The following is a 27,177-nucleotide window of genomic DNA, read 5'->3' as shown; positions in this document are numbered from 1 at the left end:
CAGCAGATCCTCAACCCTTCTAGAAATCTTCATCTTTAAACTACATTAAACACTTCATGCAGTGATTTTCTCTATTAATAGACAGTCCTGTGTTCCTCCATCAACAACAGCAGCACAGATGTGTGATCTATTCCTGTTATGGATCAGAGGTGCTGCCTGAGTGTGTAAAGATCTGGAGCTCAGCTCAGTTAATGATAGGACTTTTCTTTACTGATTGTTCAAGTATCCTGTATAATATGTAGTTTTTTACTTTTTCATTTAAAGGATTTACAAAAAAACAAAGTGTGCAGGTGTTTAGCATTACTGATTGTTGCTGTCAATCAAGAGGAAACACTGCTTTTAAAAATTAAAGTGTCAAACTCTGCTTTTCATGCAATACAATTTATAAAAACAATTCTAGTACATAAATATAGTTTACTAGTTACTAGAGGGTGTGATGTGAGAGTGTGATGTGAGAGTGTGATTGTGAGACTGTGATGTGAGAGTGTGATGTGAGAGTGTGATTGTGAGAGTGTGATTGTGAGAGAGTGATGTGAGAGTGTGATGTGAGAGTGTGATGTGAGAGTGTGATTGTGAGAGTGTGATGTGAGAGTGTGATGTGAGAGTGTGATGTGAGAGTGTGATGTGAGAGCGTGATGTGGAAGTGTGATTGTGAGAGTGTGATTGTGAGAGTGTGATGTGAGAGTGTGATTGTGAGAGTGTGATGTGAGAGTGTGATGTGAGAGTGTGATTGTGAGAGTGTGATTGTGAGAGAGTGATGTGAGAGTGTGATGTGAGAGTGTGATGTGAGAGTGTGATTGTGAGAGTGTGATGTGAGAGTGTGATGTGAGAGTGTGATGTGAGAGTGTGATGTGAGAGCGTGATGTGGAAGTGTGATTGTGAGAGTGTGATTGTGAGAGTGTGATGTGAGAGTGTGATTGTGAGAGTGTGATGTGAGAGTGTGATGTCAGAGTGTGATGTGAGGGTGTGATCTGAGAGTGTGATGTGAGAGTGTGATTGTGAGAGTGTGATTGTGAGAGTGTGATGTGAGAGTGTGATGTGAGAGTGTGATGTGAGAGTGTGATTGTGAGAGCGTGATGTGAGAGCGTGATGTGAGAGCGTGATGTGAGAGTGTGATGTGAGAGTGTGATTGTGAGGGTGTGATTGTGAGGGTGTGATGTGAGAGTGTGATTGTGAGAGTGTGATGTAAGAGTGTGATGTGAGGGTGTGATATGAGAGTGTGATTGTGAGAGTGTGATGTGAGGGTGTGATTGTGAGAGTGTGATTGTGAGAGCATGATGTGAGAGTATTATGTGAATAAGTGATTGTGAGAGTGTGATGTGAGTGTGTGAGTGTGATGTGAGGGTGTGATGTGAGAATGTAGTGTGACAATGTGGCATGAGAGTGTAATGTGAGAGTGTGAGTGTTTGGTTGTGAGTGTATAGTGTAAAAAATTGATGTGAGAGTGTGGTCATGAGGTAAGAGTGTGACGGGAGGGTGTAGTTGTAAAAGTGTGAGTGTGATATGAGTGTAATGTGAGTGTGTAATTGTGAGAGTGTGATTATGAGAGTGTCATTATGAGAGTGTGATTATGAGAGTGTGATGTAAGGGTGTGGTTATATAAATGTGATATGAGAGTGTGTAAGTGTAGTGTGAAAGTGTTGCAGGAGAGAGTAATGTGAGATGTGTGGTGTTTGAGTATGATGTGAGAGTGAGTGGTTATGAAAGTTTAAATGTGTTGTTTTGACAGTGCAATTGTAAGAGTGTGATTGTGAGAGTCTGATTGTGAAAGTGTGGTTGTGAGAGTATGAGTGTGACTGTGAAAGTCTGGTTGTGAGAGTATGGTTGTGCAAGTGTGAGTGTGAGAGCATAATGGTGAAAATGACAGTAGTTGTGAGTGTGGTTGTGAGAGTGTGATTGTGAGAATGTGGTTGTGAGAGTGTGATTGTAAGTGTGTGGTTGTAAGAGTGTGATGCAAGAGTGTGACTGTGAGAGTTTGGTTGTAAGAGTCTGAGGTGAGAGTGTGGTTGTGAGAGTATAAGAGTGAGAGTGTGGTTATGAGAGTGTGATGGTGACAGTGTGATTGTGAGAGTGTGGTTGTTGTGAGTTAGAGAGTTTGGGGGTGTGATAGTGAGAGTGCGAGAGTGGTATTGTAAGAGTGTAAAAAAAATACACGCAACAAAAACAGAAACTAGTAACTGTTGTAATGTGTACATAATCAAATAAATAAACAATACAGTACTAATAGTCCTCCGAAGAGGGGGGGTGGTGGCGGGCCAAAAAAAAAAGAGTGTAGTTGTGAGAGTGAACATTACAGATAGTGTTGTGTGATTGTGAGAGTGTGAGATTTCTCTCTTTATATCTCTTATTCTCAGAGAGATGATGATGAAGATGATGATGATGATGATGATGATGATGATGATGATGAGTTTATGTAGAGTGAAGGTCTGGAATACTCACCCTCCACTCTTATAGTACACTCCTCTGTTGTGTCTCCGCTGGTTACCTGACACAGGTAATCTCCTAAATCTGATCCTCTGCAGTTTCTGATCTGTAAGGAGACGTTTCCTCTCTGCAGCTCCTGAGTGATCAGACTCACTCTGTCCTCGTAGCTCCTCCCCTCTGTTACCTGTCTGTTCTTATAGAGACAAACACAGTCCGTCCCCTTAAACCACCTGATCTCCATCCCAACAGCACTGAGTTCAGGAGACAGGAGACACGAAAGAGTAACAGCAGAACCAAGCTGATAATCTTCATCACGAGGACCAATGAGTTTAAACTCACCTGTGTAGAAAACACACACACACACACACACACACACACACACACACACACAAACAAACACACACACAAACAAACACACAAACACACAAACACACACACACACACAAACACACACACACACACACACAAACAAACACACAAACACACACACACACACACACAAACACACACACACACACACAAACACACACACAAACACAAACACACACACACAAACACACACACACAAACACACACACACACACACACACACACAAACACACACACACAAACACACACAAACACACACAAACACACACACACAATCACACACACACACACAACCACACACACCAATTATTGAATAATCTTGATTGTAACTTTAAACCATGCTGTGTATAATATATTAACACAACAATTTCTGTATAAAATAACTAAATATGAATTAATAAATAAATATATTTGATAATAAAGTTTAACTCACTGTTACTCAAAGCTGCCGCCATCTTTATCTCCTCCTGTAGATTCAGTCAAACACAATACAACACACACACAAACTACACACACACACTATACACACACACACACACACACACCACACACACACACACACACACACAAATACACACACACTACAGAGAGAGCAACAGATAAAGAGAGAGAGAGAGATAGTGGTCAGTTTATAATCTGTATAATCAGTGTATGAAGCTATAATGATAATGATATTAATTCTGTAGTTGTAGTAGTTAGTTCTGTAGTTCTGTAGTTCTGTAGTTTGTTGATCACTCCAGTCTGGTGTTCACAGTTAGCTTTAGCATGATGCTACCTGCTCTTACCTTTGATCTTCTTCACTCAGACATTTGTCTGATTCAGGTGAAATATGTCCACATTTTAAAGCAGCTCATATCAGCTTTTTATCTGATAACAGTCTGATCATAATAATAAGAGCGAGTTTCAGCTTTTAATCCACAAATCTTCTAATCGTCTCTCCGTCTGATCTTCCAGAGCGGAAGCAGATCTACTTTCACTTTCTCTTCACTTCAGTCCTGCTGCTGCTGCAGAGCTGCTTTATGGAGAGACCGCCCACTTCCTCTCTCCCCCGTTAAATCACAACATTACTGCTCACCGCTAGAGGGAGCCCGCGAGAGAGTCCTCAATCAATGGAGCTGAATGGAGCTAAAGGGATAAAAACTCTATTTAATAATAGAAACTCAACACTTCTACAGGATTCTCCTTTAATTTTAGAAAGTAGAATAAAGTATTTCTATAATAAAGTGTAATGAGGCACGGTGAGTTAATATCGTCCACAACTTGACCTTTTATTGGAGTTCTCTTAACAGACATGTTCACGAGGCACGGGCTACGCTTGCATATACATACGCTTTACAATCCCTTACCCCAGCTCCGTCCTCCTACTCATCTGACGTCACCTCAACAGTCCAATAGAAACTCAGTGTAGGTATGGCACTAAATAAGCAGACTTTCTTACTAAACAACTATAACAATGCATGACATCTCCCCCCTTAAAACTGTTTCTTCCTCCCCTTCTAAAAAAAAAAACAAACAAAGGGATTTGCAGCTCTATCAACAACACTGAACAAGAGAATAATAATACAAAAAAAACTGCATAGTGTACATTGCAAAGAATAGTCTTTCAGAAAACATGAAAGCTTTTCCCCTTGAACATATAAGTTGTTCGTCCCCTTTTTTTTTCTTTCACAGGCAGGAACATTTATTTATGAACAAATATAGTCTTTCAGCCAACTGGGTGGCTTGACCTGTCTCTTGGCCACAGCAGAATCAGAGTCAGGAGGCAGTGTTGCTGGTTGCTCAGTGGTTGGTGGTGTTGAAGAAAGGTCTTTCCACGGTGGTGCACCAGGAGCCACAGTTGGACTTGCAGCAGGCAGAGTTTCATTGCTGTCTCCTGTGGGATCGGTGTCACCTTCAGATGAACTCGGGGCACTCTGCAGATGTCTTCGATTTTTGCGTGTTATGGTGCCATTGTCCGTTTTCACCAGATATGATCTGGGCTCAGATGCTTTAGCAAGTACTGTTGCAGGCATGTGCCAACCCTTTTCTCCATCTAGTTTGACACTAACACTCTGACCTGGCTGCAGAATTGGTAGAGTGGCGTCTGTTATAGAAAAATCTGTATGCCTGCTTAGTTTGCTTATCTTTCTGGCGCACCTGTTCATAATCAATGGCATTTGGCTTCAGATTTTAGGGAAGCAATGGAATGGTCGTTCTGATCTGCCGTCCAGTCATCAGCTCTGCAGGACTTCGCCCTGTGGCCTTAATTGGAGTGGCCCGGTAGCTCATGAGTGCAAGTTGTGGGTCAGGCTGGCGCAAAATTCGCTTTGCTGTGGCAACACTTCTCTCAGCGGCACCGTTACTTTGCGGGTAATGTGGGCTGGAGGTTGTGTGAGTGAAATTGTATGCCTTTGTGAAGCTCACAAACTCTGCAGAAGTAAATTGAGTTCCATTGTCAGTTATCAGTTCGTATGGGATTCCCCATCTGACAAACATGCTCTTTAGACGGCCTATCGCCTGCTGGCTGGTGAGTGTTGGCAGGTGAGCTATTTCAATGTCTCGTGAGTAGTAGTCTACGACAACCAGGAACTTGTTCCCATCCTGTTCACATATATCTGCTGCTATTTTCTGCCAAGGGCCTTCTGGCAGTGGAGTAGTGATCAATGGCTCTTTCCTTTGTGTAGGTCTGTTTTGTTGGCAGAATTTGCATTTTTCAACTGTCCTGGTGATGTCACGTCCTATTCCTGGCCACCACACTGACATGTTGGCTCGTGCTCTGCACTTTGTGAGGCCCTGATGACCTTCATGGATCTTGTGTAGCAACTCTGTCCTCTGTGATGCTGGGACAATAATTCTATCACCATACAGCAAAAGTCCATCCACAACTGTCAGGTGAGACCGTGCAGCATGAAACTCACACACTGTGGGTGACAGACAATATGTCGTCCTGGGCCATCCTTCCAGGATATACTTGCGCACTAAAGTTAGATCAGTATCCTCCTGGGTGGCAGCACGAAGTGCATCCAGTCTGCCTCCGGTCATTGGCTTGGTAGACACGATGGCTTGTACATATGCTTTCACATCCTCTTCCGTGTCAGACGTATTACTTTCTGTGAGTGGGTTTCTTGAGAGTGTGTCTGCTACTACAAGCTGCTTTCCTGGAACATGGACTGCCGTCACACTGAATCTCATCAAACGCATTAACAGGCGCTGGCATCGAAGTGCTGCTTTGTCAAGATCATATGAATTGATTAGGGGGACAAGCGGCTTGTGATCTGTCTGGAGGCAAAATCTTCCCATACCTTGTAGATACCGTGCAAACCGTTCACAAGCCCACACTGCGGCCAGGCACTCCTTCTCAATCTGAGAGTACCGCTGCTCTGTTGGGGTCAATGTTCGAGAGCAAAAGGCCACTGGATGCAGTTCTCCTTCCTGCTCTTGCAGCAGGGCAGCCCCAAGGCCATAGCTACTCGCGTCTGCACTCACCACAGTAGGCTTACTGCTGTTGTAGAACACCAACGAAGGTGCTGATACAAGCATGTCCTTAACATGGTTAAATGCTTGTTTTTGGGCATCACCCCACATCCAAGCTGTGTCACTCCTGAGCAGTTCAGTGATGGGGTGCAGGACTGCAGACAATCCTGGAAGGAACCTGCCCAGGTAGTTGATCATCCCTAGCACTTGGCGAAGTTCAGTGATGTTTGTTGGACTGGGAAGATCAGTTATGGCCTTGACTTTGCCAGGATCTGGTCTGATGCCCTTTTTCCCAATGACATGTCCAAAGTACTGAATGTCTGATTTACCAAACTGGCATTTTTCTCGATTTAACTTCAGCCCAGACTCCTTTATTGTTTGAAGAACAGCCCTGAGATTTTGGTCATGTTCCTGTTTGTCTTTCCCATAAATTAAGATGTCGTCCATCACTGCCACTGTACCTGAGTGACCCCTCAGAAGCATGCTCATTTCTCTTTGGAAAATTTCTGGGGCCGACGTTATCCCAAAAGGGGGCCTCTTAAAACAAAACCTGCCCACTGGTGTAATGAATGTGGTCAGCTTCCGGCTGGAAGCTTCAAGGGATATTTGCCAGAACCCACTCGATGCGTCAAGTGTGGAGAAAACATTAGCACCTGACAGTTTTGGTGCCATGTCCTCTAATGTAGGAAGCATGAATCGCTCTCTTTTCACAGCTTCATTAAGCCTTTTTAGATCCACACATATCCTCACATTCCTGTTTACGACTGAGCAGATTGTTTGTGTATGGGCCCTTTAACACATAGATCCAAAAGGTGAAAGTCTGCCCTTTTCTTTGAGTGGAAGCCTGAAATTTGCCCAGACAGTTCAGCTCTCCACCAGGACTGCACACTCTAGCACTGATTTTCTCTAGCTTAGGTTGTTGTGGTAACCTGGTAAATTCGTCCTCAGACATAACAGTAATGTCTGCTCCAGTATCAATTTTGAAATGCACAGCAGTGCCATTTAGTTGCAGCTCAACTTGCCATTCGTCTTTGACATCAGCACAGTCTGAGATATGGCCTAAAAAACAGGAATCTTGACTGTTGTTTACCTCCAGGGTAACAGTGACCTCTTTAACGATTTTTGTTTTGCACACTGCTTCAAAATGACCAGTTTTATTGCACCTGCGGCACCTTTTTCCCCATGCAGGGCATGCTCCAGACTCATGCATACGTGCACACCTGGAACAGCTTCTCACAGTGTTGCCTTCAGCTCGTTTTGCTTGAGGTTTAATTTTCCCACTGGCATATGATCTACACGGCTTATATTGCTTATTTTTGTGCCCCACTTGGTCAATGCACTGTGCTCTCATGCCTGCATTTTGCATATTAACCAGCTCTGCTTGGCGTGCCACCTGTATTGCCTTCTCCAGGGTGAGCTCAGGTTCTAGCTGGAGCTTCTCAGACACATCGCTGTCAGACACACCGATCACTATACGATCGCGTATGTGCTCATCTTTGACTGCCCCAAACTCGCAGTGCTCCGCCATCTCGTACAAACTCCTAACAAATGCCTCAACACTCTCTCCACTCTGCTGTATGCGTTTGTGAAAGCACGCGCGCTGGTGTATTATATTGCGACGCGGCACAAAATGGACGTCAAACTTTCTCACCACAGCTTCATAATAGTTAGCCTCTTCCTCTGCAGTAAACGTAAATGTACTGAAAATAGGCTCTGCTTCTTTGCCCATTGCATAGAGAGGTGAATTAACTTGTACCTCACCGTCTTCGTGGTCGAGCTTCGTTGCAATCCGAAAGCGGGAGAAACGCTGTCTCCAGACTGGCCATGAAGACGGCTGGGTGAAATCAAAGGATTCAGGTGCGTGAAACTTCGACATTGCAGCTCGTTAGTCCTTTTCTCTCCCGAGGCATGTGAATTCGCCGCTTCTGACACCATGTAATGAGGCACGGTGAGTTAATATCATCCACAACTTGACCTTTCATTGGAGTTCTCTTAACAGACACGTTCACGAGGCACAGGCTACGCTCGCACATACATACGCTTTACAATCCCTTACCCCAGCTCCGTCCTCCTACTCATCTGACGTCACCTCAACAGTCCAATAGAAACTCAGTGTAGGTATGGCACTAAATAAGCAGACTTTCTTACTAAACAACTATAACAATGCATGACATAAAGTAAAGAAATCATACCTGTATATTTCAGTTTTTCTACAGTAAACGGGTTTTAGTCAGTAAAGACTCCAGCATTACTGCTACTGTGAACTGACTGACTGCTGAGCTGATGCTGGAGTTACAGTCAGAGCTCTGAGATTAAAAGATTTATAAATTATATCTGCGCTACTGAAACATTTATATTGTTCTGTGTTGAGAACAATTAGTATAGTAGTTTTCAGTATAAAAATTAATATTAAATATTTATAAACTCACTCAGGAGCACCTCTGGTGGTTAAATAAACCGGAAAGAGATTCTGAAGTGGGTTTTCTCCTCTCTAGAACATCTCTGACTGCTGCTGCTGACAGTGTCAGTTTTTACAGCAAAACTACATCTGTTTCACAACATCTGTTCCAAATGTCATTATTATTATAATTAAGAACAGTAATACGAAGTTGTTTAATTACTGGTTTTATTAGTTGAGGAAAATTCACTGATTTTACATTTTATAAATAAATTGTCATTGATCAGTTGTTATTATTGATAAATATGCAGTTCATATTTTTAGTATTTTTATTTATTCTGCAAGTTAATTTAACTTGTGTTATGTAGATATAACTAAATAATAATCAGTGAAAACATATTTTTACCATTTATCAGTCCTGTGTTATTATTTGGTGAAATGTTTATTCAATTACTAAAATTCCACTATAGCTTCACTGCTCAAAACAAAAAAAAATACACTTAAATCACATATCAGATGTCGGTGAACAAAGAGTCGAGTTGAAAATCTTTACAGATATAAATTATTTAATTATTTAAGAACAAAATAACATAACAAAAGTCAATGGAAACCAACATTGTTAACTCTTCGAGGGCTAGAATTAAATTCATACAAAATATTCAGCTATTCAGGAAACCGCTGACGAGATCATGAAGGTTTGTTCAGATCTCTAAAGATACGCCTCCCCAGACCATCACTGATCCACCACCAAACTGCTCATGCTGGATGATGTTTCTGGCAGCAGAGCATTTACTATGGCATCTCCAGACTCTTTCACATCTGTAAGATGTGGTCAGTGTGAAGCTGTGAATCTCATCTGTGAAGAGAACAGGGCAGCACTGGAGGAGCTGCTAACTCTGCTAAATGAGCTGCACGGTGCTGGACTGTGAGTACAGGTCTCACTAGAGGACGTCAGGATCTCACGTCAGTCTTATGGAGTCTGTGTTCCAGCAGTCCGCTGAAGCTCATTCTGCAGGACTCTGCTTGTGTTTCTTCTGTTCCTCCTCACACTAAAGATATCAGTCCTGCCACTGGGTTGATTCTCTTCTACAGGTCTGTCCTGTTCTCCTGGTGTAATGATCTCCTGTGTGCTGGAATCTCCTCCATGATCTTGAGACTGTGCTGGGAGACGTGTGGATGCTTCTTTCTGGAGGAGCTGTGCTGTCTGAAAGAGCTGCAGCTACAGCTTCATGCTACCAGTAGAGACAAGAACACTAGAAAAATACTAAACTAAAGAAGAATCAGTCAGGAAGGAGGAGAGGAGAGGATTTGACTGTGGTCTCCACCTGCAGAAAACTTTCTCTTTCTGGATTTTCTCTTGCTGTTGTCTCTCCGGTGCTCCTGCTGTAACTTTCATTTACACCAAAGTAGATGAATTTGATTCACAATTGATTGAGCAGATTAATATCTCTGAGTTTTAACTCAATCTGTGTTTTACTGTGTTAATTAAGTGTGATGATTCATTTTTTCAGCAGTGTATAAATATATACAGTGGCTTGCAAAAGTGTTCATAACCCTTTAACTTTTTCTGACCTTACAACCACAAAGGTAAATGTATTTTATTGAGATTTTATTTGATGGACCAACACAAAGCAGCACATCAGTGTGAAGTGGAAAATAAATTATACATGTTTTTCAAAAATGTAATCAAATTAAAATCGGAAAAGTGTTTCGTGCAAAAGTGTTTAACCCTCTTTACTCTGAAATAATAAATAAATTCCAGTGCAATCACTTGCTTTCAGAAGTCGCTTAATTAGTTAATTTACTCTTAGTATAAATACATATGTTCTGTGAGGGCCTCAGTGGTTTGTTAGAGAACAGTAGTGAACAAACAGCATCATGAAGACCAAGAAACTCACAAGATAGGTCAGAGATAAAGTTGTGGAGAAGTTTAAAGCAATTTTAGGTTATAAAAACATATTTAAAGCTTTGAGCATCCCAATGAGCACTGTTCAAACCGTCATCCAACAATAGAAAAAGTATTCTACAACTGCTAAACTACCACAACATGGCCGTCCACCTAAACTGACAGATCGTGAAAGGAGAGCACTGGTTAGAGAAGCAGGAAAGAGGTCCATGATCACTCTGGAGGAGCTGCAGAAATCCACAGCTCATGTGAGAGAATCTGTTCACAGGACAACTATAAATCATGCACCCCACAAATATGGCCTTTAGGGATGATTAGTAAGAAGAAAACCATTGTTGAAATAAAGACATAAGAAGTGCCGTTTGCAGTTTGCCACAAGTCATGTAGGAAACTGTGGTCACATGATACCAAAGCTGAACTTTTGGTCTAAATGCAAAGCACTATGTGTGGTGGAAAAGTAACACTGTTCATCACTCTGAACACACACTGTGAAACAGGCAGCATCATGATGTGGGATGCTTTTCTTCAGCAGGGACAGGAAAGCTGATCAGAGTTGATGGGAAGATGGATGGAGTTAAATACAGAGCAATCCTGGAAGAAAACCTGTAGCAGCAGCAAAATACTTGAGACTGGAAAGGAGATTCACCTTCCAGCAAGACAATGACCCTAAACATACAGCCAGAGCTACAGTAAAAGGGTTTAGATCAGAGAATATTCATGTGTTAGAATGATCCTGACCTAAATCCTATTGAGCTTCTGTGGCAAAACATGAAAATTGCTGTTCACAGACGCTCTCCATCCAACCTGACTGAACTTGAGCTGCTTTATAGAGAAGAATGGGGCAAAAATCTCAGTCTCTAGATGTGAAAAGCTGGTAGAGAGAAACCCCAGAAGACTTACAGCTGTAATTACAGTGAAATGTGGCTCTAATAAATATTGATACTGAATAAAAACTCAACTTTACAGTTATGTGCTACTTTGTGTTGCTCTATCATTTAAAATCTCAATAAAACACATTAAAATGTGTGGGTGTAAGGTCAGAACATGGGAAAATTTCAAGGGGTATAAATACTTTTGCAAGCCACTGTGTGTGTATGAGACATATATTAAGAAAATGTATTTTATATTCATGAGCATAAGTAGATATAAAACATAGACCTGCAATTTAAACATAGCATGAAAAATAATTAAATACACAAAATATCTATACATGATGTGTGTTGCTTTAATAAACTTCTCTAACATATATGGATGCAGCAGATAATATGTATAAGCAAATGAAACATATAGACATTTTTAATATATAAACATATACAAATTTTACTATGGGTATTTCATATAATGTTATAAATGATATATACATATATAAAAATGATGTGTATATCATAATATATCATCTTTTAGGTTCTATGTATGGAAATACCACTCTTAATACAGGAACATACTTATCTGTTATATATTGTATTTCAGCAGAGGACACTGATCTGTGTGTTCACACTGTGAGGATACGCAAGCAGAGAATTTACAGGAACAGCAATGTGATTTTATTTAGTTTCTGTTTATTGTTGATGTAAAAGTCGGGTCTGTGCTCTGCTGTATGTCCTTGTGTGTTTGTGTGTGTGTGTGTGTGTGTGTGTGTGTGTGTGTGTGTGTGTGTGTGTGTGTGTGTTTGTGTGTGTGATGAGCAGGGGTGTACGCACACTGAGGTCTGCCTGCATTGCCAAGATAGCAATGAGCGTCTCTGATGGTTGATGGTTGTCAGGGTTCAAATCAGTTAGTTAGTGGTGCACCTGTATTTTCCAATGCCAAGATAGCAATACGCCAGAAATGAATCTGAACACTCCTCACTTTGAGACCACCACCCCCATCAGTGCAGATATATTCACAAGCACTGGTGTTATTTAAACGACATAGATGCAAGGAGTGAAACTGGACTGGTTTTAGGCTGTAAGGTAGCAATGAGCATCACAATGCACCTTGCACAGGGTGTAAGATAGGGCCCACAGTGTTTATGTTTATGCTGTTTTGACTACAGATAAGCCTAATTGTTATTATAAACAGTAATAAACAGTCCAAAGACTAACATTTGCCTATCTTAGTTAAAGCAAAAGCTAGATGTGTTTGATTAATACAATGTAATTGTGTTCAAACATTTTTGGGTTGGTGTGTGTGTGCATGTATGTATAGGTGGGTAATCAGACTGCTACAGTGATAGCTCAGGAGACGTGTCAGCTAGCCATCAGAGATGGAGGAGGTCTGGAGGTGCTCATCAACCTGCTGGACACTGACGAGGTCAAATGTAAAGTGAGGGATTTCACCTCCTGATTAATAATCTGATCACACCTTCAATAATATCAAAATATAGGAAATATGAAGATTATGGAGACTGCTGAGAGCTACTGAAATGATCTCAGCTCTCTTTCTCTCTGCATCTCTGACAGATTGGTTCACTGAAAACCCTGAAGGAGATCAGCTGCAGCTCTCAGATTCTGACCACCACTGACTTGAGGGGTCTCCAGACCATGTTGTCCATCCTAGACCCCCAGATAAAGAGCTGAAGTGTCTGACTGCAGAGACTATTGCCAATGTGGCCAAGTTCAGGAGAGCCCGCAGGACAGTGCGTCAGTATGGTGGGATCAAGAGACTGGTGAGTGATGGAGACTGATGTGTGTTCTCGTATGTAAATGAGCTCAGAGTAAGAGGAACACCTGCAGTATAAAGAACAAGTACTGTAGTATTTAAATTGTATCATATTCCATTAAAACACTCTGATTATGTGTATCTGTATATTCTGTACAGTAGCTGTGGAGCTGAGATTTTGTTTTTGAAAACAACAGAAAATATTACTTCTTTGATTGAAATATTAAAATTGGTGTTTATATATAAGGATGATAAACACCACCTACTCCATTTCATTATAATCCTCAACATAAAGCAGATAGAATTCTCCCTCTTATAGTACTAGGTGTAGATATCAGGAGTGAATGATCGAGGACTGGCATTTTCTTACATTTCTTTTAAATCAGAGAAAGTTTTTATTCTTTTGATCAGTCAGAAATATAGAAGACCTCAGTCAGTTTTCACTCTATGTATAGAGATTTGCTCTAATCAGAATGAACTGACTGCACTGACACCAACTTCTTCATTCAGCAGCTAATTCTGATCATTCAGTGACAATAACTGAGTCTAAAAGTAGATTCAGTTTTATTGATGGTGGAGATTATTGAAGAAAGTGAAGCTCTGTTAAATCCAGCATAAATCATGGTGCTGTACTGTATATGGTTTCTCTATTGCAGGTGGAGCTGCTGGATTGTGTTCTTGACTCAGCCACACTTAGTGCAGAGCAGGAGAAAGACGTGGAGGTGGCCCGCTGTGGAGCTCTGGCTCTCTGGAGCTGCAGCAAGAGCACCAGGAACAAAGAAGCTATCCGCAAGACTGGAGGAATCCCTCTGCTCGCCCGCCTGCTCAAATCCCCCCAGAAGAACATGCTCATCCCCGTGGTGGGCACTCTGCAGGAGTGTGCATCTGAGGTACAACTCTGTTTAGATCTTTAACAAAAGCTGTCAGTCATATCTTCTGTACCTACACAAAACCTTAAACACTGATAAAGAACTATTGCAGTGTTCTTCTAAAATTATTGCTATTGTATCTTGTAGTTTTCTCTTAATCTGTTTTAACAGAGCAGTTACAGGACTGTCATCCAAACAGAGGGAATGATTAAGGATCTGGTAAAGAATCTTAACTGTGACAACCAGGAGCTTCAGATGCACTGTGCAAGCACCATCTTTAAGGTAACGCAGCCCTGCTGTGATCAGTGGTCCTTTTAAGCAGCTGAAGTGCTTTTACAGCTGCAAGGTTCCTCTCTCTCACTTTATTTAAGGTGGAAAAAGTTTGATTGTGGCATCAGTTACATGTCTGTCACTTCAGCTTCATGGTGATTTAGAGGTGGCTGTGTTTATGGGGGGCAGTGTGCGGAGGACAAGTGTATGCGAGACCTGGTCCGGCAGTACAAAGGTCTGCAGCCTCTGGTCTCTCTGCTCAGCCAGACTGACAACAAGCAGCTGCTCCCAGCAGCAACAGGAGCTATCTGGAAATGCTCCATCAGCATGGAGAATGTAGCAAAGTAGGTGTGCCTTTCATTGTTGATGTTGTAGGCTTTTAAAATGTTGTTGTTAATATATAATAGCACATTTATAAATCAATAAAATGTGATAGCCTATTGAATCAGCCGTCAAGTGGATTTTAACATTGCAGATAGTGAAACTTATGAATACTAAAGAATTAAGTAATGAGCTTGGGTCTGTGAATGAGTTTAATTTCTTTAGTCTTTTGTTTTTACAGGTTTGAGGAGTTTAAGACTTTGGAGATTTTGCTAATTCTACTAACAGCCCAGCCTGAGGAGGTGCTGGTCAATGTGGTGGGGGTTCTTGGAAAGAGTGGCGGCATCCCACGCCTTGTCAGTCTGCTGAGGGAAACTAACCAGGCTCTATTAGTGAACGTCACCAGAGCTGTAGGAGCATGCGCTACCGAGCCTGAGAACATGGTGTAAGTTCAGACAAGCGTTACACTGGAACAGGACTGAATAAAATCGATCTACTTGTTTTAGAAGTTTTAGAAGCTTATTCCTCAGTGGATCAAAGAAACGTTGTTCACAACATTTCACACACAGCCAGTTCATCAGAGTTGTGAGTAAAATAGATTACTTAAATATATTCATTTAAAATATCCAAGTCTTTTATCCGTCCTCCAGCAGAATGGCCATAAGGAGGTTTGCTGAAACAGATGACCCCACTGATGGCTGCGTTTGAATACTTTGATGAAACATCCTTTTCTAGATCTGTCTGATCTGGTAGTCGTGTAGATCCATAAGCTAGTCAGCTGTCTCAGTGTATTAACTGATGCTGTGAGCTCCAGATCAGACAGAACACAACAGTGCTGTAATTCAAGACTCCATTCCTGCAGAGTTTAGACTTCTTCCTCTTTAAACACTCCTGAATTGAGTTCACCTGCTAATAAGATGTGTGTGATGTTTGTTGCACGCACGGACCCGCTGACGGGTTCTGTTGATTTTAGAGGTCTTTACAGGGTTATTGTAAACTTAAACATATAATCTGAGAAAAGAACACAGTTCTGTACTATGCTATACACTGTAAAAAAATTCTTCTTTTCTTTTCATCCTCAGGATCATTGATCATCTAGACGGGGTGCGTCTGCTCTGGTCCTTGCTGAGAAAACCAGATCCAGATGTTCAGGCCAGCGCTGCCTGGGCCATCTGCCCCTGCATAGAGAATGTGAAGGTACAGTAATTTACATCACTGTAATAAACCAGCACTACAGCAGCTGATACTGAAATACAGATATGATATTTGAAATTCTATAGCAGCAATATTAGTTATCTGGCTTCTTTCTGAATTAAAAACAGCCTACCCCCAAATATCTGCATATAGTTATAGTGGCTATAACTGTTCAGCACTGTTTTCCTGGGGATGTGTTTCAGGACGTGGGAGAAATGGTCCGTTCATTCATGGGCGGCTTAAAGCTGATTGTTGACTTGCTAAAATCGACCAATAAGGAAGTGCTGACCAGTGTGTGTGATGTGATTTCCAGAATAGCCAAAGATGAAGAGAACCAGGCCATCATTACTGAGCACGGAGTGATGCCCATGCTGACCAACCTCACCAACACAGTAAGTCCATTCACGCATGTCTACAATTACCATTAACTAATGATTATTATATATTACCAATAATTAATAATTAATATTATCATCTGGATTAGCGGTTTTAGGATTTCAGTATGTCACAGCTGTCCATGTTCTCCTGAGTCAGAGAATAAAGTGTATCTCTGCTCCATGTGTAGCACAGGTCTAGCATGCAGCTGCAGTGTTATGGTTACAGTGTGATTTAAGTTCATGGTGGTGATTTCTCTCCGACTGCAGGAAGATGATAAGTTGCGTCGGCATCTGGCAGACAGTGATGGTATAGTTACTTTGAAAAAGTAATCCGATTACTGATTACTGATTACTCCTTTAAAAAGTAACTTAGTTACTTTATGGATTACTTGATTTTAAAAGTAACTAAGTTACTTTACAAGTTACTTTATTAGTTACTTTCAGCAGCTGCAGACACCACCTCCCGCCGCCTTAACATAAACATTATAACCAGTTTTGCCAATACTCCCTTTATTGGAAAATGCATTTTTAACAGCAACAATTTATCTCTATTAAGTTGAACTATTTCCTAAAAAAATAAGTTTTTTTTTTATAAAAAAAAAAATTAACTTAACATAAATATATATTTTATAAAAAATAAAATATGGTCTTCCTTGATTTTACTAAACATAAATACTTGTTTTTATAAAAAATATATAAAATAAAGAAAGTCTTTCTTGACCTGACATATTTAACACTGTAAAACTGAACATTGAACTTGTTGTTCTCTGCAGGGCAGCAAGGAGTGGTTTTATAAAACAGAACCGTGTATATGGTCTAGACCAGGGATCACATATTTGCAGACTGCGGTCCGGGTCCGGACCCAGACGTTGTCCAATACGGACCCATACCGGACCCAACTACTGAGAAAGATTTAATTCTGACAGTGTTCATTTAAAGCACCGGAACTTTTCTTATCTTTACGGTATTGTGCGCTCTGCGCCACAGTGAACTTCCAATCACGTGCGGTGTAAAATCTTCAAACGCTCTCCTCTGCCAATCAAATTTGTGGAAGACCGCTGACCTGGCTAGTGAATTGGGACGCGGCCGCAAAAAAACGTCTTTATAACTGGCGAGAACTGGCGAAAAACGAAAACGGGCGGAAACTAAAGACACGCCGAGCGCGAGAGAGAGAGACAGGGGAGAAAGCGAGACGCGTGTGATTGGGGAAGAGCGGAGGGGGAATGGGTAAGGGAGCGGTGTGTGTGTGTGTGGAGGAGATGAGGTGGAGAGAGAGAGAGAGAGAGTAACGCACAGTGACTTAAATAAGTAACTTTAATCTGATTACTGGATTGGATATAGTAACGCGTTAGATTACTCGTTACTGAAAAAAGGGTCAGATTAGAGTAACGCGTTACTGACATCACTGCTGGCAGAAGCCATTTCTCACTGCTGCATGTGGGGTAATAACCATGTGGCGTTCGGGGAGGAAAGGGCTGTTGCCCCTCTGGTCCGATACCTGCGCTCAAAAGACCCCTCAGTTCACCAAGCCACGGCCCTGGCCCTCTACCAGCTGTCCAGAGACCCCAACAACTGCATCACCGTGCATGAGAGCGGCATGGTCCAGGTACGACCCCGGCTCCTCAAACGTTTTACACAGAAGTAGAAGAATCAAATCACTGAAACTCACTCAAAGCAGTTCAGAGCAAACAAGTCTATTTGAGATCACTACAACTCAACACAGTTTGTTGGTAAAAACTGCTTAAAACTTCTTCTCCTGCAGGCTTTGCTTTATGGAAAATCAGGCTCTGAAAGATGGTAGTGAATCTGTGGAGCTTTAAGTAATTTTAGTAGTTTTATGATGAGCAGTTAAAGTATTACTTCTCTTCATGCTACGTCATGATGGGCTCCGCCTCCTGTCTCTGGCCAATCATAAAGCAAAGTATTTAATGTTAAAAGAAACATTCCCAGAATTTCCATCCCCTCTTTCCCTTCTGTTACTGTGGAGCTGAAGCCTTCCTGACTCCATCTGTTACTGTGAGCTTCAGTATCCTCTTCTCCATTTGTAACAGATCATATATCTTTATTATTTTCTCCTCAATTTGTTTTTGTCTCTCTGATTGTCTCTCTCTCTCTCTTTTCCTCTACATCTTATACTCTTCTATATACTTCTTGTTCAGTGTGAGACGGTTGTTTTCTGAAATTTCAGAAAGATATTTTAGTTTATATTAAAGAGCTCATATCCTCCATGTATCCTGTATTTTTATTATTTTTCTTGAACTTCTCTTCTCTTCTCCATAGCATCATATTTGTATAATATAAACCCTGTAATATTGCTCTGTGGTGTAATATGACTTAATGTCAGTTATGTGTCTCTCAGCTTGTAAATTCATATGAAAAAGTAAAAGTCATTGTTTTAAAGCACAAATTACACTTCTTGACTTTAGGGGGAGCCCAAGAGCAACAAATACAAGTTCTCATATAAAGCTGCTTCAAACAGTGACCTCTAATCTAGGAGGAAAACAATAGTCTAACTGGAGGTTCTAAGGGTGTGGCCACAGAGGCATTGGCCCAAGCTGAAATCTGATTGGCCCCTGAAGTGGCCCTGTCCTGTCACTTATCTGTTCTTTGTCAGAGAGCAGTGGTCAGATTATAGGTACACTAGTGGCACTCATTTCACAACAGATTTATGACCTCAAACTGACAGAAAACAGCTGCATTTTATTAATTTGGCCACACTGTTGCAAACAGGACATTCATTTTTCTGCAGACTACTGTATGGATTACTGGCATTTATTATTTTAAAGAGAGAAAAACAGAATAGGTGTTCGAGAAGTCGTGGGGTGAAATGTGTAAAAAACATCTACAAATTTATTGGACAAACTGTTTTTATTTAATTAGCTTAACATCCTTTAAAAAGGAGAGATAAACATGAAGCAGAGATGATCCCAGATCATAATACATTGTTCCTCTTAGTTCTTCACTAAGCTAAAGCTGATTGGTTACGACTAGATCTCTGATTTACTATGTGAATCAAGACATTGCAAAACCACAGTAACATACTGTATAATCATAGTAAGACCAGATACAGTAACACTGCACTGTTACACTGTAAACTACTGCATTTCATGGTTTTCTGCATAAATAGTATCAGAATAAAATTTATGATCTTGCAGGTCTTTATTAAACACATTCATTCAACACTGAAAGTGGTAGTGGAAAAAGTAACCACTCAAAAGTAAACTCTTGGAATCAATAGCTGGTCGACACCTTTAAATCTTTGGATGTCACTCAGGGTTGTTGATTTTTTTTTTACCTCATTGATGAGACTCTGTCCTGCCCTTGAGGTCATTTTGACCAGTAGCCACAGTCCCACATTGTCTCCATTTGTAGATTATTTTATTACTGTAGACTGCTGAAAGTTTTTCCAGCTTTATGTTAATCAGCACTTTTTTGATTGCAGATCCTCTGAAAGCTCTTTTTGGTGCAGCATGGCTCATATACACGTATCATTCTTATGCAGAGAAAACTCGAAAAGTTTGAGTGTTTTTATCAGTCAAAGAAACTCAATTCCACACCTCCAAAATAGCAAGACTCCAGATATGCTAACACTTGATTCTAATTAGCTTTTTTTTTAGGTCATTAACACAAGGGTTCAGACACTTTTTCACTAGTGAGAGTGAGGTTTTTACGGTTGTTCTTAAAGAAGACATGAATGATCATATATTTTTGTGTTATTATTTTTAGTAACATTTTATTTGTCAGTACTCTTGACTTGGATGAAAATCAGATCACATTTTATAACTAATTTATTCAGAAAACCATGGAAAGATAAAGATCCTGTGGAATAATATTGTATGGTATTGTAAACAGTATAAACAGTTTAGTGTAATTATTTGGAATCAGCCAGGTTAAATCATGGAAGCTACACTGTTTAATTGGGTTGTTAAGTGGTGGTAATTGTAATGCTGTATGCAGGTGTAAATGGTCTAAATACGTGTAGGAATATGTGGATGAGTAAAATAGCAAATTTTGTAGCTACTTTACTTTGTAATAAATTAAACATGATGAAATATTTTTATTGTATTATTTATGATCACAGATGACAGCCACACTTCCCTGGAGGACGCTGTGGAAACCCATAAAGAAATAGACTGGACTGTTTACTATGGAAAGAACTACTTTCCCACAGGCCAGAGTCTCTCTTATTACTCTGTAATGTCACTGATTCACACTTCAGTGTTTGAGCCACTGGATTTAAAGACATTTTCACTTAAGAATGATAAACTTTATTAATACAGTAATTTTAGATGGTAAATTCTAAAAATACTGTATTCAGACAAGACTGACAATAAAAGTGATATTTTTTAGTTTAATTCAGCAATGATGTACATTATATACATAATTATACTTAAAAAAATAAATATTAATATAATAAACAATGCTAGTCGATCACTAATTAAGAGCACTAATCTGCTCTAAAATTCTCACTGATCTGACTGAGTGTTTATAACTGGATCACTCAGTGACCCACAAAAGAGCTGCAGTGTTAACCTGCTAAATAGTCCACTAGTGTCCTCCTGATGAGTGTCTCCTGCTGCTGCTGGGATTCTCTCTCTGTCTTCCTGTCTGAGTCTCTGTTTCAGTGTTTCTATCTCTCTCTCCTTTTCATCCATCCTGCAATCCAAATCTTTCTGTTTCTTCATCATTATTTCCCACAATCTCTGCTGGAGTTCAGGCAGGATGATCTTCATCAGGTTTCTCTCCGCCTCCATTCTGGCTTCTCCTTCATACGTCTCCCTGATCTCCTCCATCTCCTGTCTGTGTCTCTCCTCCATCTCTCTCTTCTCCTTTTCATTCTCTTCTTTCAGTCTCTCTAACTCTGACTGAACCTCATTCCTCTGCTGTCTCTCTATTTTCAGCTCTTCCTGCATCTCAGCTTTTCTCTTCTCATCTCGTTCCTCTTTGAGCTTTTCCTCAAGTTTAGTTATTCGCTCTTCATGTTGAGTTATCTGTGCATTAAAATTAGCAGCTGATTCTGTGAACTTCATAAAAGTCTCCTGTACACATCTCTCTAGTTTCTCTCGAGTTTCTCTTTCTTCTCTCTCTCTTTTCTCCTCTCTTTCTCTCATGATCTTTGTCTCCATTGCTCTGATCTGAGACTGTGTCTCCAGGTAGATCTCACTGCTGTAGAATTTCTCTCTGTTTTCTTCCACCATCTTCTCTATCTTCTCCAGCAGCTCTGAGATCTGAGAACCATCTCCACTCTCCTTAATGTTGAGACAGTGAAACCTGTTCCCACATTTCTCCACAAGTCTCTGGACCTCCTGGTTTCCTGATTGGATAAATTCTTCAATGTTCTTCTCCTGAACTTCATCAGTAACAGTGAAGAGGATCATGGTGTTCCTCCAACATCTCTCTCCAAACATCTCCTCCATTTTCTCCAGCATCCCTCTCTCCTCTCCTGTAGACTGCTTCACTGGTAGGACTAGGAGGAAGGCGTGTGGTCCTGGAGCAGACAGACGGACACAGTGCTCCACGTTCTGTCTCAGCTCCTCCAGAGAGAGTCCAGGACAGAAGCAGTCAGGAGTTTCCACCACAGTCACCTGCCTCCCAGCCACCTCCCCCTGTCTGCTCTCACTCTGCTGCCTCACTGTAGAAGCTCCAGCCTGGCTCCTCTCCTCTCTGCCCAGGATGGAGTTTCCTGCTGCACTCTTCCCACATCCAGTCCTCCCCAGCAGCACCAGTCTGAGTTCTGCTGCAGGACCTGATGCTGGAGAGACTGCACTACACCGTTCTCCACTCACTGAAGAACAACAGGAAAGAGACAGTGAGACTAAAGATTAAATATATTACAGTATTCTGATGATTATTATATTCAGATTAATATTTAAGATTCTATTTTAAACTGTAATGATTTACTTGTTGGAGGAAGTTCCTCCAGACTGCTTCTTCTCCTGAGTGATGCTGCTGAATCTGGAGTCTCTCCACTCACTGAAAAATTCATAACCAGCAGAATAGAGATTACATTACTGAGGGGGAGGAGTCTGTAAATGTTTTATATTTTATAACAAATTATAATATGTCAATATTATGTAAATCTGAGGGGCAGACCTACTAAAAGTGGTGCTAATTACAGACAGTCTACCAACACTTTTCAAATGAAAGCAGGTTCCACTTATAAAGCCCTGTTTAGCTCATGTTTCTTTTGTATGAAAACCTGTTTCTGCCTGTTTTTCTGTTTCACACTCAAATTGTCTCGATAGGTATAATCGAAATATACGAAATAATAATAAGTTAATATTTCTGAATGTTGTACAATCTTCAAAAATAAAAAAGCCTGATGTTACAGTTGGTCAGTAGTTTGTGCTGAATTAACTTAATTGTGTAAAGAATAAATGATGAATTATGAAGAATAATGCTATGTTATTTTATTTATTTATTATTTAGTGTTTTTGTGAAGATTAAACAGGTACGTACTGGATGGAGGAATCTTCTCCATGCTGTTTCTTCTTCTGACTGGAGCTGATGGGTCTGGATCTGTTCTTTCCTGCAGCTGCTTGTTTCTCTCCTCTAGAAGTCTGTCTTTCTCCTCCACCTGTTTCTCTCTCTCCATTATCTGTGTGTTTCTCTCTCTTAGAAGTCTCTCCTTCTCTTCAAGCTGTTTATCTTTTTCTCTCAGTTCAGTTTTCTGTTGCTCCAGTAGGATCATCATCTCCTGTAGTTCACTGCTCTTGTCCTGCAGCTCCTTTCTCAGTGTCTCCATCTGTTCTTTACTGCTTTCTACCTCTTTCTCTTTCTTCTCCAGTTCTCTCTCTTTCTCCTGCAGCTCCTTTCTCAGTGTCTCAATCTGTTCTTTACTGCTTTCTACCTCTTTCTCTTTCTTCTCCAGTACTCTCTCTTTCTCCTGCAGCTCCTTTCCCAGTGTCTCCAGCTGTTCTTTACTGCTTTCTACCTCTTTCTCTTTCTTCTCCAGTACTCTCTCTTTCTCCTGCAGCTCCTTTCCCAGTGTCTCCAGCTGTTCTTTACTGCTTTCTACCTCTTTCTCTTTCTTCTCCAGTATTCTCTCTTTCTCCTGCAGCTCCTTTCCCAGTGTCTCCAGCTGTTCTTTACTGCTTTCTACCTCTTTCTCTTTATTCTCCAGTACTCTCTCTTTCTCCTGCAGGTCCTTTCCCAGTGTCTCCATCTGTTCTTTACTGCTTTCTACCTCTTTCTCTTTCTTCTCCAGTTCTCTCTCTTTCTCCTGCATCTCGTTTCCCAGTGTCTCCAGCTGTTCTTTACTGCTTTCTACCTCTTTCTCTTTCTTCTCCACTTCTCTCTCTTTCTCCTGCAGCTCCTTTCCCAGTGTCTCCAGCTGTTCTTTACTGCTTTCTACCTCTTTCTCTTTCTTCTCCACTTCTCTCTCTTTCTCTCTCAGCAGTTTGTTGGTTTTCTCCAGCTGTGTGTTTTTCTCCTGAAGCTCTTTAGTAACACTTTCTAATCTTTCATTTGTGTTTTTTAAAGTCAGATCTCTCGTACTGATACTCTCTAAATGTTCTTTAATGATCACCTCGTTCTCTTTCAGTTTTATATCTTTATTCTTCACTTGTTCTTTTATATCATTTAATTCTTCATTTTTCTTCAAGAGACTTTTCTCCATTTCTCCTTTTTGTAATTTAAGCTCCTCCTCTAATTTATTTGTTCTTTGTGTGAGTTCATCCTTTAATTCTGTGAGAAGTTTCTCCTTTTCCTCCAGTTCTTTGTCCTTCACCTCCACTGTTTTTATATTTTCTGTCAGTTCTCTCTCTTTCTCCTGCAGCTCCTTTCTCAGTGTCTCCAGCTGTTCTTTACTGCTTTCCACTTCTTTCTCTTTCTTCTCCAGTACTCTCTCTTTTTCTCTCAGCAGCTCATTCTTCTCCTCAATAGTTTTATCCTTCCTCTCTATGGTATTTCTTCGCTCCATTAACATCTTCATTACAGGACCAGGAATCCCATCCTGCTTAAATTCTGAAATAATCAATCATGTATTATTTCATTATTAAATAAGTATAAATAGGGTGAACATCAAACACAAATATAATAAAAATAATCAAATAAATCATTCTTACTATAAATGTAAATTCATAAACACTACTGCTCAACAGTTTGGGATGACTGTAAAATGTTCTCATTTTAATGGAAACATGTGATATGAGTACACAAATCGCAAATAAACAAGACATGTAGACATAATGGAAATGGTGACTGTAGACTGTGTTTTAAAGCCACCTTTTGAAGCAATCACAGCAGATAGACTATCACTATTCTTGCTATGAATTTGTTGAGGTAATCTGATGTGATTTCACCCATCTTTTCTGTTTCATCTCCTACAACATGAATTGGTTTGATGCAGTCTTCATCCATACTGTGTAACTGTTTATTTGTAGCCTTATGCATCCACCCCTTAACATGTACTACTGTACATGAACATAAGCTTTTCAGTGCATGTGTCAGTGGTGCTAATGTTATGGCTGACTGGTGTATATTAATAGTAGTATCACTATATATTTCTCTGTTGGAGCCATTTTTATCTTTAATTTTCCCTAGGTCACTTGTGTTGATACCCAACTATATGTCTCCCTCATGTGTTGCGTACTGGTCACTGCACCCATGTTTTCAGGGTTATTGGGTCCTTGAAAGGGAATGAGGTAGACCTAGCTAGTGCCCAGTCAGAAGAGCACACAGGTGTTCCACTGCAAGCTGTATTTGATTTGTTTATTTGTTTTGAGTTATTTGTTACTTTCATATGTTATTCTTTGCTTAAATAAACATCAACTAAACCTAAAGACAGCATCTGTGTGTGAACTGAAGTTTGGCTGGGACATTCTCCGTACTAAAGAGTAACAGTTGAGGAAAGACTGTAAACTCCTCCTCCAGTGTGAATGAGGTCACTTAATCTCCTCCAATCACTGACAGAAGAGCAGCAGTGAATCTGACTGATCTCTATAAGAAGTATGAGTAGGGGTGGGAATCTCTAGCTATCTTATGATTTGATTCAATTATGATTTAGTGATCTGTAATGCGATTCTTAAACAATTATTGATGCATCTTAATTAATCTTTTCTTCTATCAAGGATTTATTTTCCCTCATTGCATAACTGCTTAGTACTTTTGAACTAAAGTTTTTGTAATGATGCATAATGAATTAAATTGAAGGATCTTTTATTAATTAAATCAAATGGAAGCAATATGGCAAGTGCAAGGCCAACATTTGAGAACATCCATCCCAACATCACACAGAACCAACAAACAAAGAAAAAAGTGCTCCTGCTGCAGCAGCTTGTAGTAAATTAATAGATTTCAGCAAATGCTAACGTCTAACCAACATTATGTGCAACGAGCAACAAATCAGACTAAAATATAAATACTGTACCAAAACCACAGCTTTCATACAATAATAGAATTCTGTACCAACATCTCTCAAACTAAATACTGCTCACTGACTTCAGCTCATCCTGAATAACTAATAACATAAAAATCTGCACTTATAGATAAATAAAGAGTTCTGACCTAAAGAGAGACAATAATTACATAAAACAATATCCTGAGAATATATAGAACTCCTCAGACAAAAACATACTGAACCAAAACCACAAACGACTTTCATACAAGAATAAATAATTCTGTATCAGCAGCTCTTATACAAAGATCATATCTGTACACTTCAGCATGTTCTGAATATTTAATAAAATAAAAAGTCTCTTTATATAAAAGAACGTCTGCAGAGAGGAGAAATGTAGAGTCACTTCTTATGGATGTTTGATTTACTCTGTGGAGGGTTTTGCTTTCAGATTTATTTACAGTGTTCTATAATGTTAAAGCTAAACAAGAATAAAAGCAGCTTTATTACAAAAAATACAAACTAGGCCACAATGAGATCAGGCCAATGTGTGTTAATGCAAATGAGTTTAGCTAGTGAGTGCTAATGTGTGAGTTGTAATGTAAGAACAGGAGCTGGTCTACATGTTCAGATGAAAGTGTGCTGAACTGTGTGATTATAAAATCTCCTACTGTAGAAAGGTCTCTCTCTGCAGAGATACTGGTGTCAGAAATACACAAATATCTCTTGATCAGCTTGGAAATCAGAGAGCTGTAAAATGTGCTTTTGCTGAACTCCAGCATCAGTAAAGTTCTCCAGCAGAGAACATGATGACGTCCTTCTTTTGAGAGCAAGGCTTTGTTGCTCCTCCTCAGTGACTTCCATACTTCTCCACTCTCTCCACTTCAGACCCTTGAACTGTACTGTTCCAACTGTTACTCACATCTAATCTCAGCTTGTGTTTTGTAGAACAAGTAGCTTCTGCTTCTCTTCAAGCTGGTGTTTTTCAGTAGAGCCGTGGTGGAAAAATGCAGTGATTGGTAGTGATGTAGTGATAGACTTCACACATCTTAATGATATAGCAGGTTTAGTGTGTGAGTGAAAGCATTTCACATGTAGGAATTTACCCAGTTCAGCAGCAATAACTAAATTAAGTACATTATCTTTCATTAAAAAATAAAATCTTTTTTCAAAGCCCTGCTTCTCAGTAACTGAATACAGACACAAATCCTTGGCAATAAAAGTTTGCTTCACACTTCACGAGTTGGGTGGAAGCTTATTGGTTGCTCAGTGGTTCACTGGTCGGCAGCTACAACTGTAGTTTTTCAGCTTCCTCTGGGTGGAAAAGTGTAAAATGGTTCCTCATGTTTGTCGTGTTTCCAAAATATTTTAGTTTAGTTTAACACAACTTGCATATTGTGTGTTTTCTCAATGTTGTTTTCCCTTCAACTACATAGAAGCCAAAGTGTTCCCATGCTCTAGCCCAGGGGTGCACCACATACAGCCTGCGGTCCAGATACTCTGATAATGTTTTATACTCTCTGTTTTACATCAATTCAGTTCAAACTAATTCCATCTCTCTGCCTTCCTCCGAGTTACTGACTGCCCACCTGTCTGACCAGATACCGATGGATGTCGGA

The 27,177-nt window shown here is 40.3% G+C and overlaps 4 protein-coding genes across 22 annotated transcripts in view; 1 reads left to right on the top strand and 3 right to left on the bottom strand.

Moving 5' to 3' along the window:
* LOC111197591 (golgin subfamily A member 6-like protein 22) overlaps positions 1–27,177 on the bottom strand; it is a 280,890-nt gene that overhangs the window by 59,483 nt on the left and 194,230 nt on the right. For 2 of the 16 annotated variants that reach the window (XM_049476236.1, XM_049476231.1), the window contains exon 7: positions 20,559–22,006. The exons of 9 other annotated variants lie outside the window; for them this stretch is intronic. In XM_049476236.1, the coding sequence (XP_049332193.1) occupies positions 20,688–22,006 (1,319 nt within the window). In that variant the 3' untranslated portion in view covers positions 20,559–20,687. Of the gene's footprint in view, positions 1–20,558; positions 22,007–22,122; positions 22,195–22,680; positions 23,240–23,407; positions 23,492–27,177 lie in introns of those variants that run through there. 5 more of the 16 variants (XM_049476206.1, XM_049476201.1, XM_049476197.1 and 2 more) reach the window with 5 other exon arrangements.
* The window catches only part of LOC111197592 (trichohyalin-like), a 309,738-nt gene that overhangs the window by 129,870 nt on the left and 152,691 nt on the right, over positions 1–27,177 (bottom strand). The window lies entirely within an intron of this gene.
* Positions 2,227–3,325, bottom strand: LOC125799478 (butyrophilin-like protein 1). The gene is made up of 2 exons (XM_049476320.1): positions 3,227–3,325; positions 2,227–2,763 (listed from the first exon to the last, which is right to left on the bottom strand). Exons 1-2 carry the CDS (start codon positions 3,246–3,248, stop codon positions 2,351–2,353), a joined length of 435 nt encoding a protein of 144 aa, XP_049332277.1. The 5' UTR covers positions 3,249–3,325; the 3' UTR covers positions 2,227–2,350.
* Positions 9,334–18,022, top strand: LOC125803245 (outer dynein arm-docking complex subunit 2-like). The gene is given in 13 exon segments (XM_049481834.1): positions 9,334–9,339; positions 12,738–12,854; positions 12,992–13,088; positions 13,091–13,197; positions 13,847–14,080; positions 14,231–14,341; positions 14,519–14,673; positions 14,892–15,095; positions 15,733–15,847; positions 16,048–16,240; positions 16,493–16,522; positions 17,640–17,827; positions 17,984–18,022. Coding segments are annotated over 13 exon segments (1,596 nt in total).

Source organism: Astyanax mexicanus, chromosome 1 (assembly GCF_023375975.1).
Source record: "Astyanax mexicanus isolate ESR-SI-001 chromosome 1, AstMex3_surface, whole genome shotgun sequence".
NCBI classification, from domain to species: Eukaryota; Metazoa; Chordata; class Actinopteri; order Characiformes; family Acestrorhamphidae; genus Astyanax; species Astyanax mexicanus.
The sequence above is the reverse complement of the archived record's forward strand: the minus strand, read 5'-3'. Positions and strand labels throughout refer to the sequence as shown.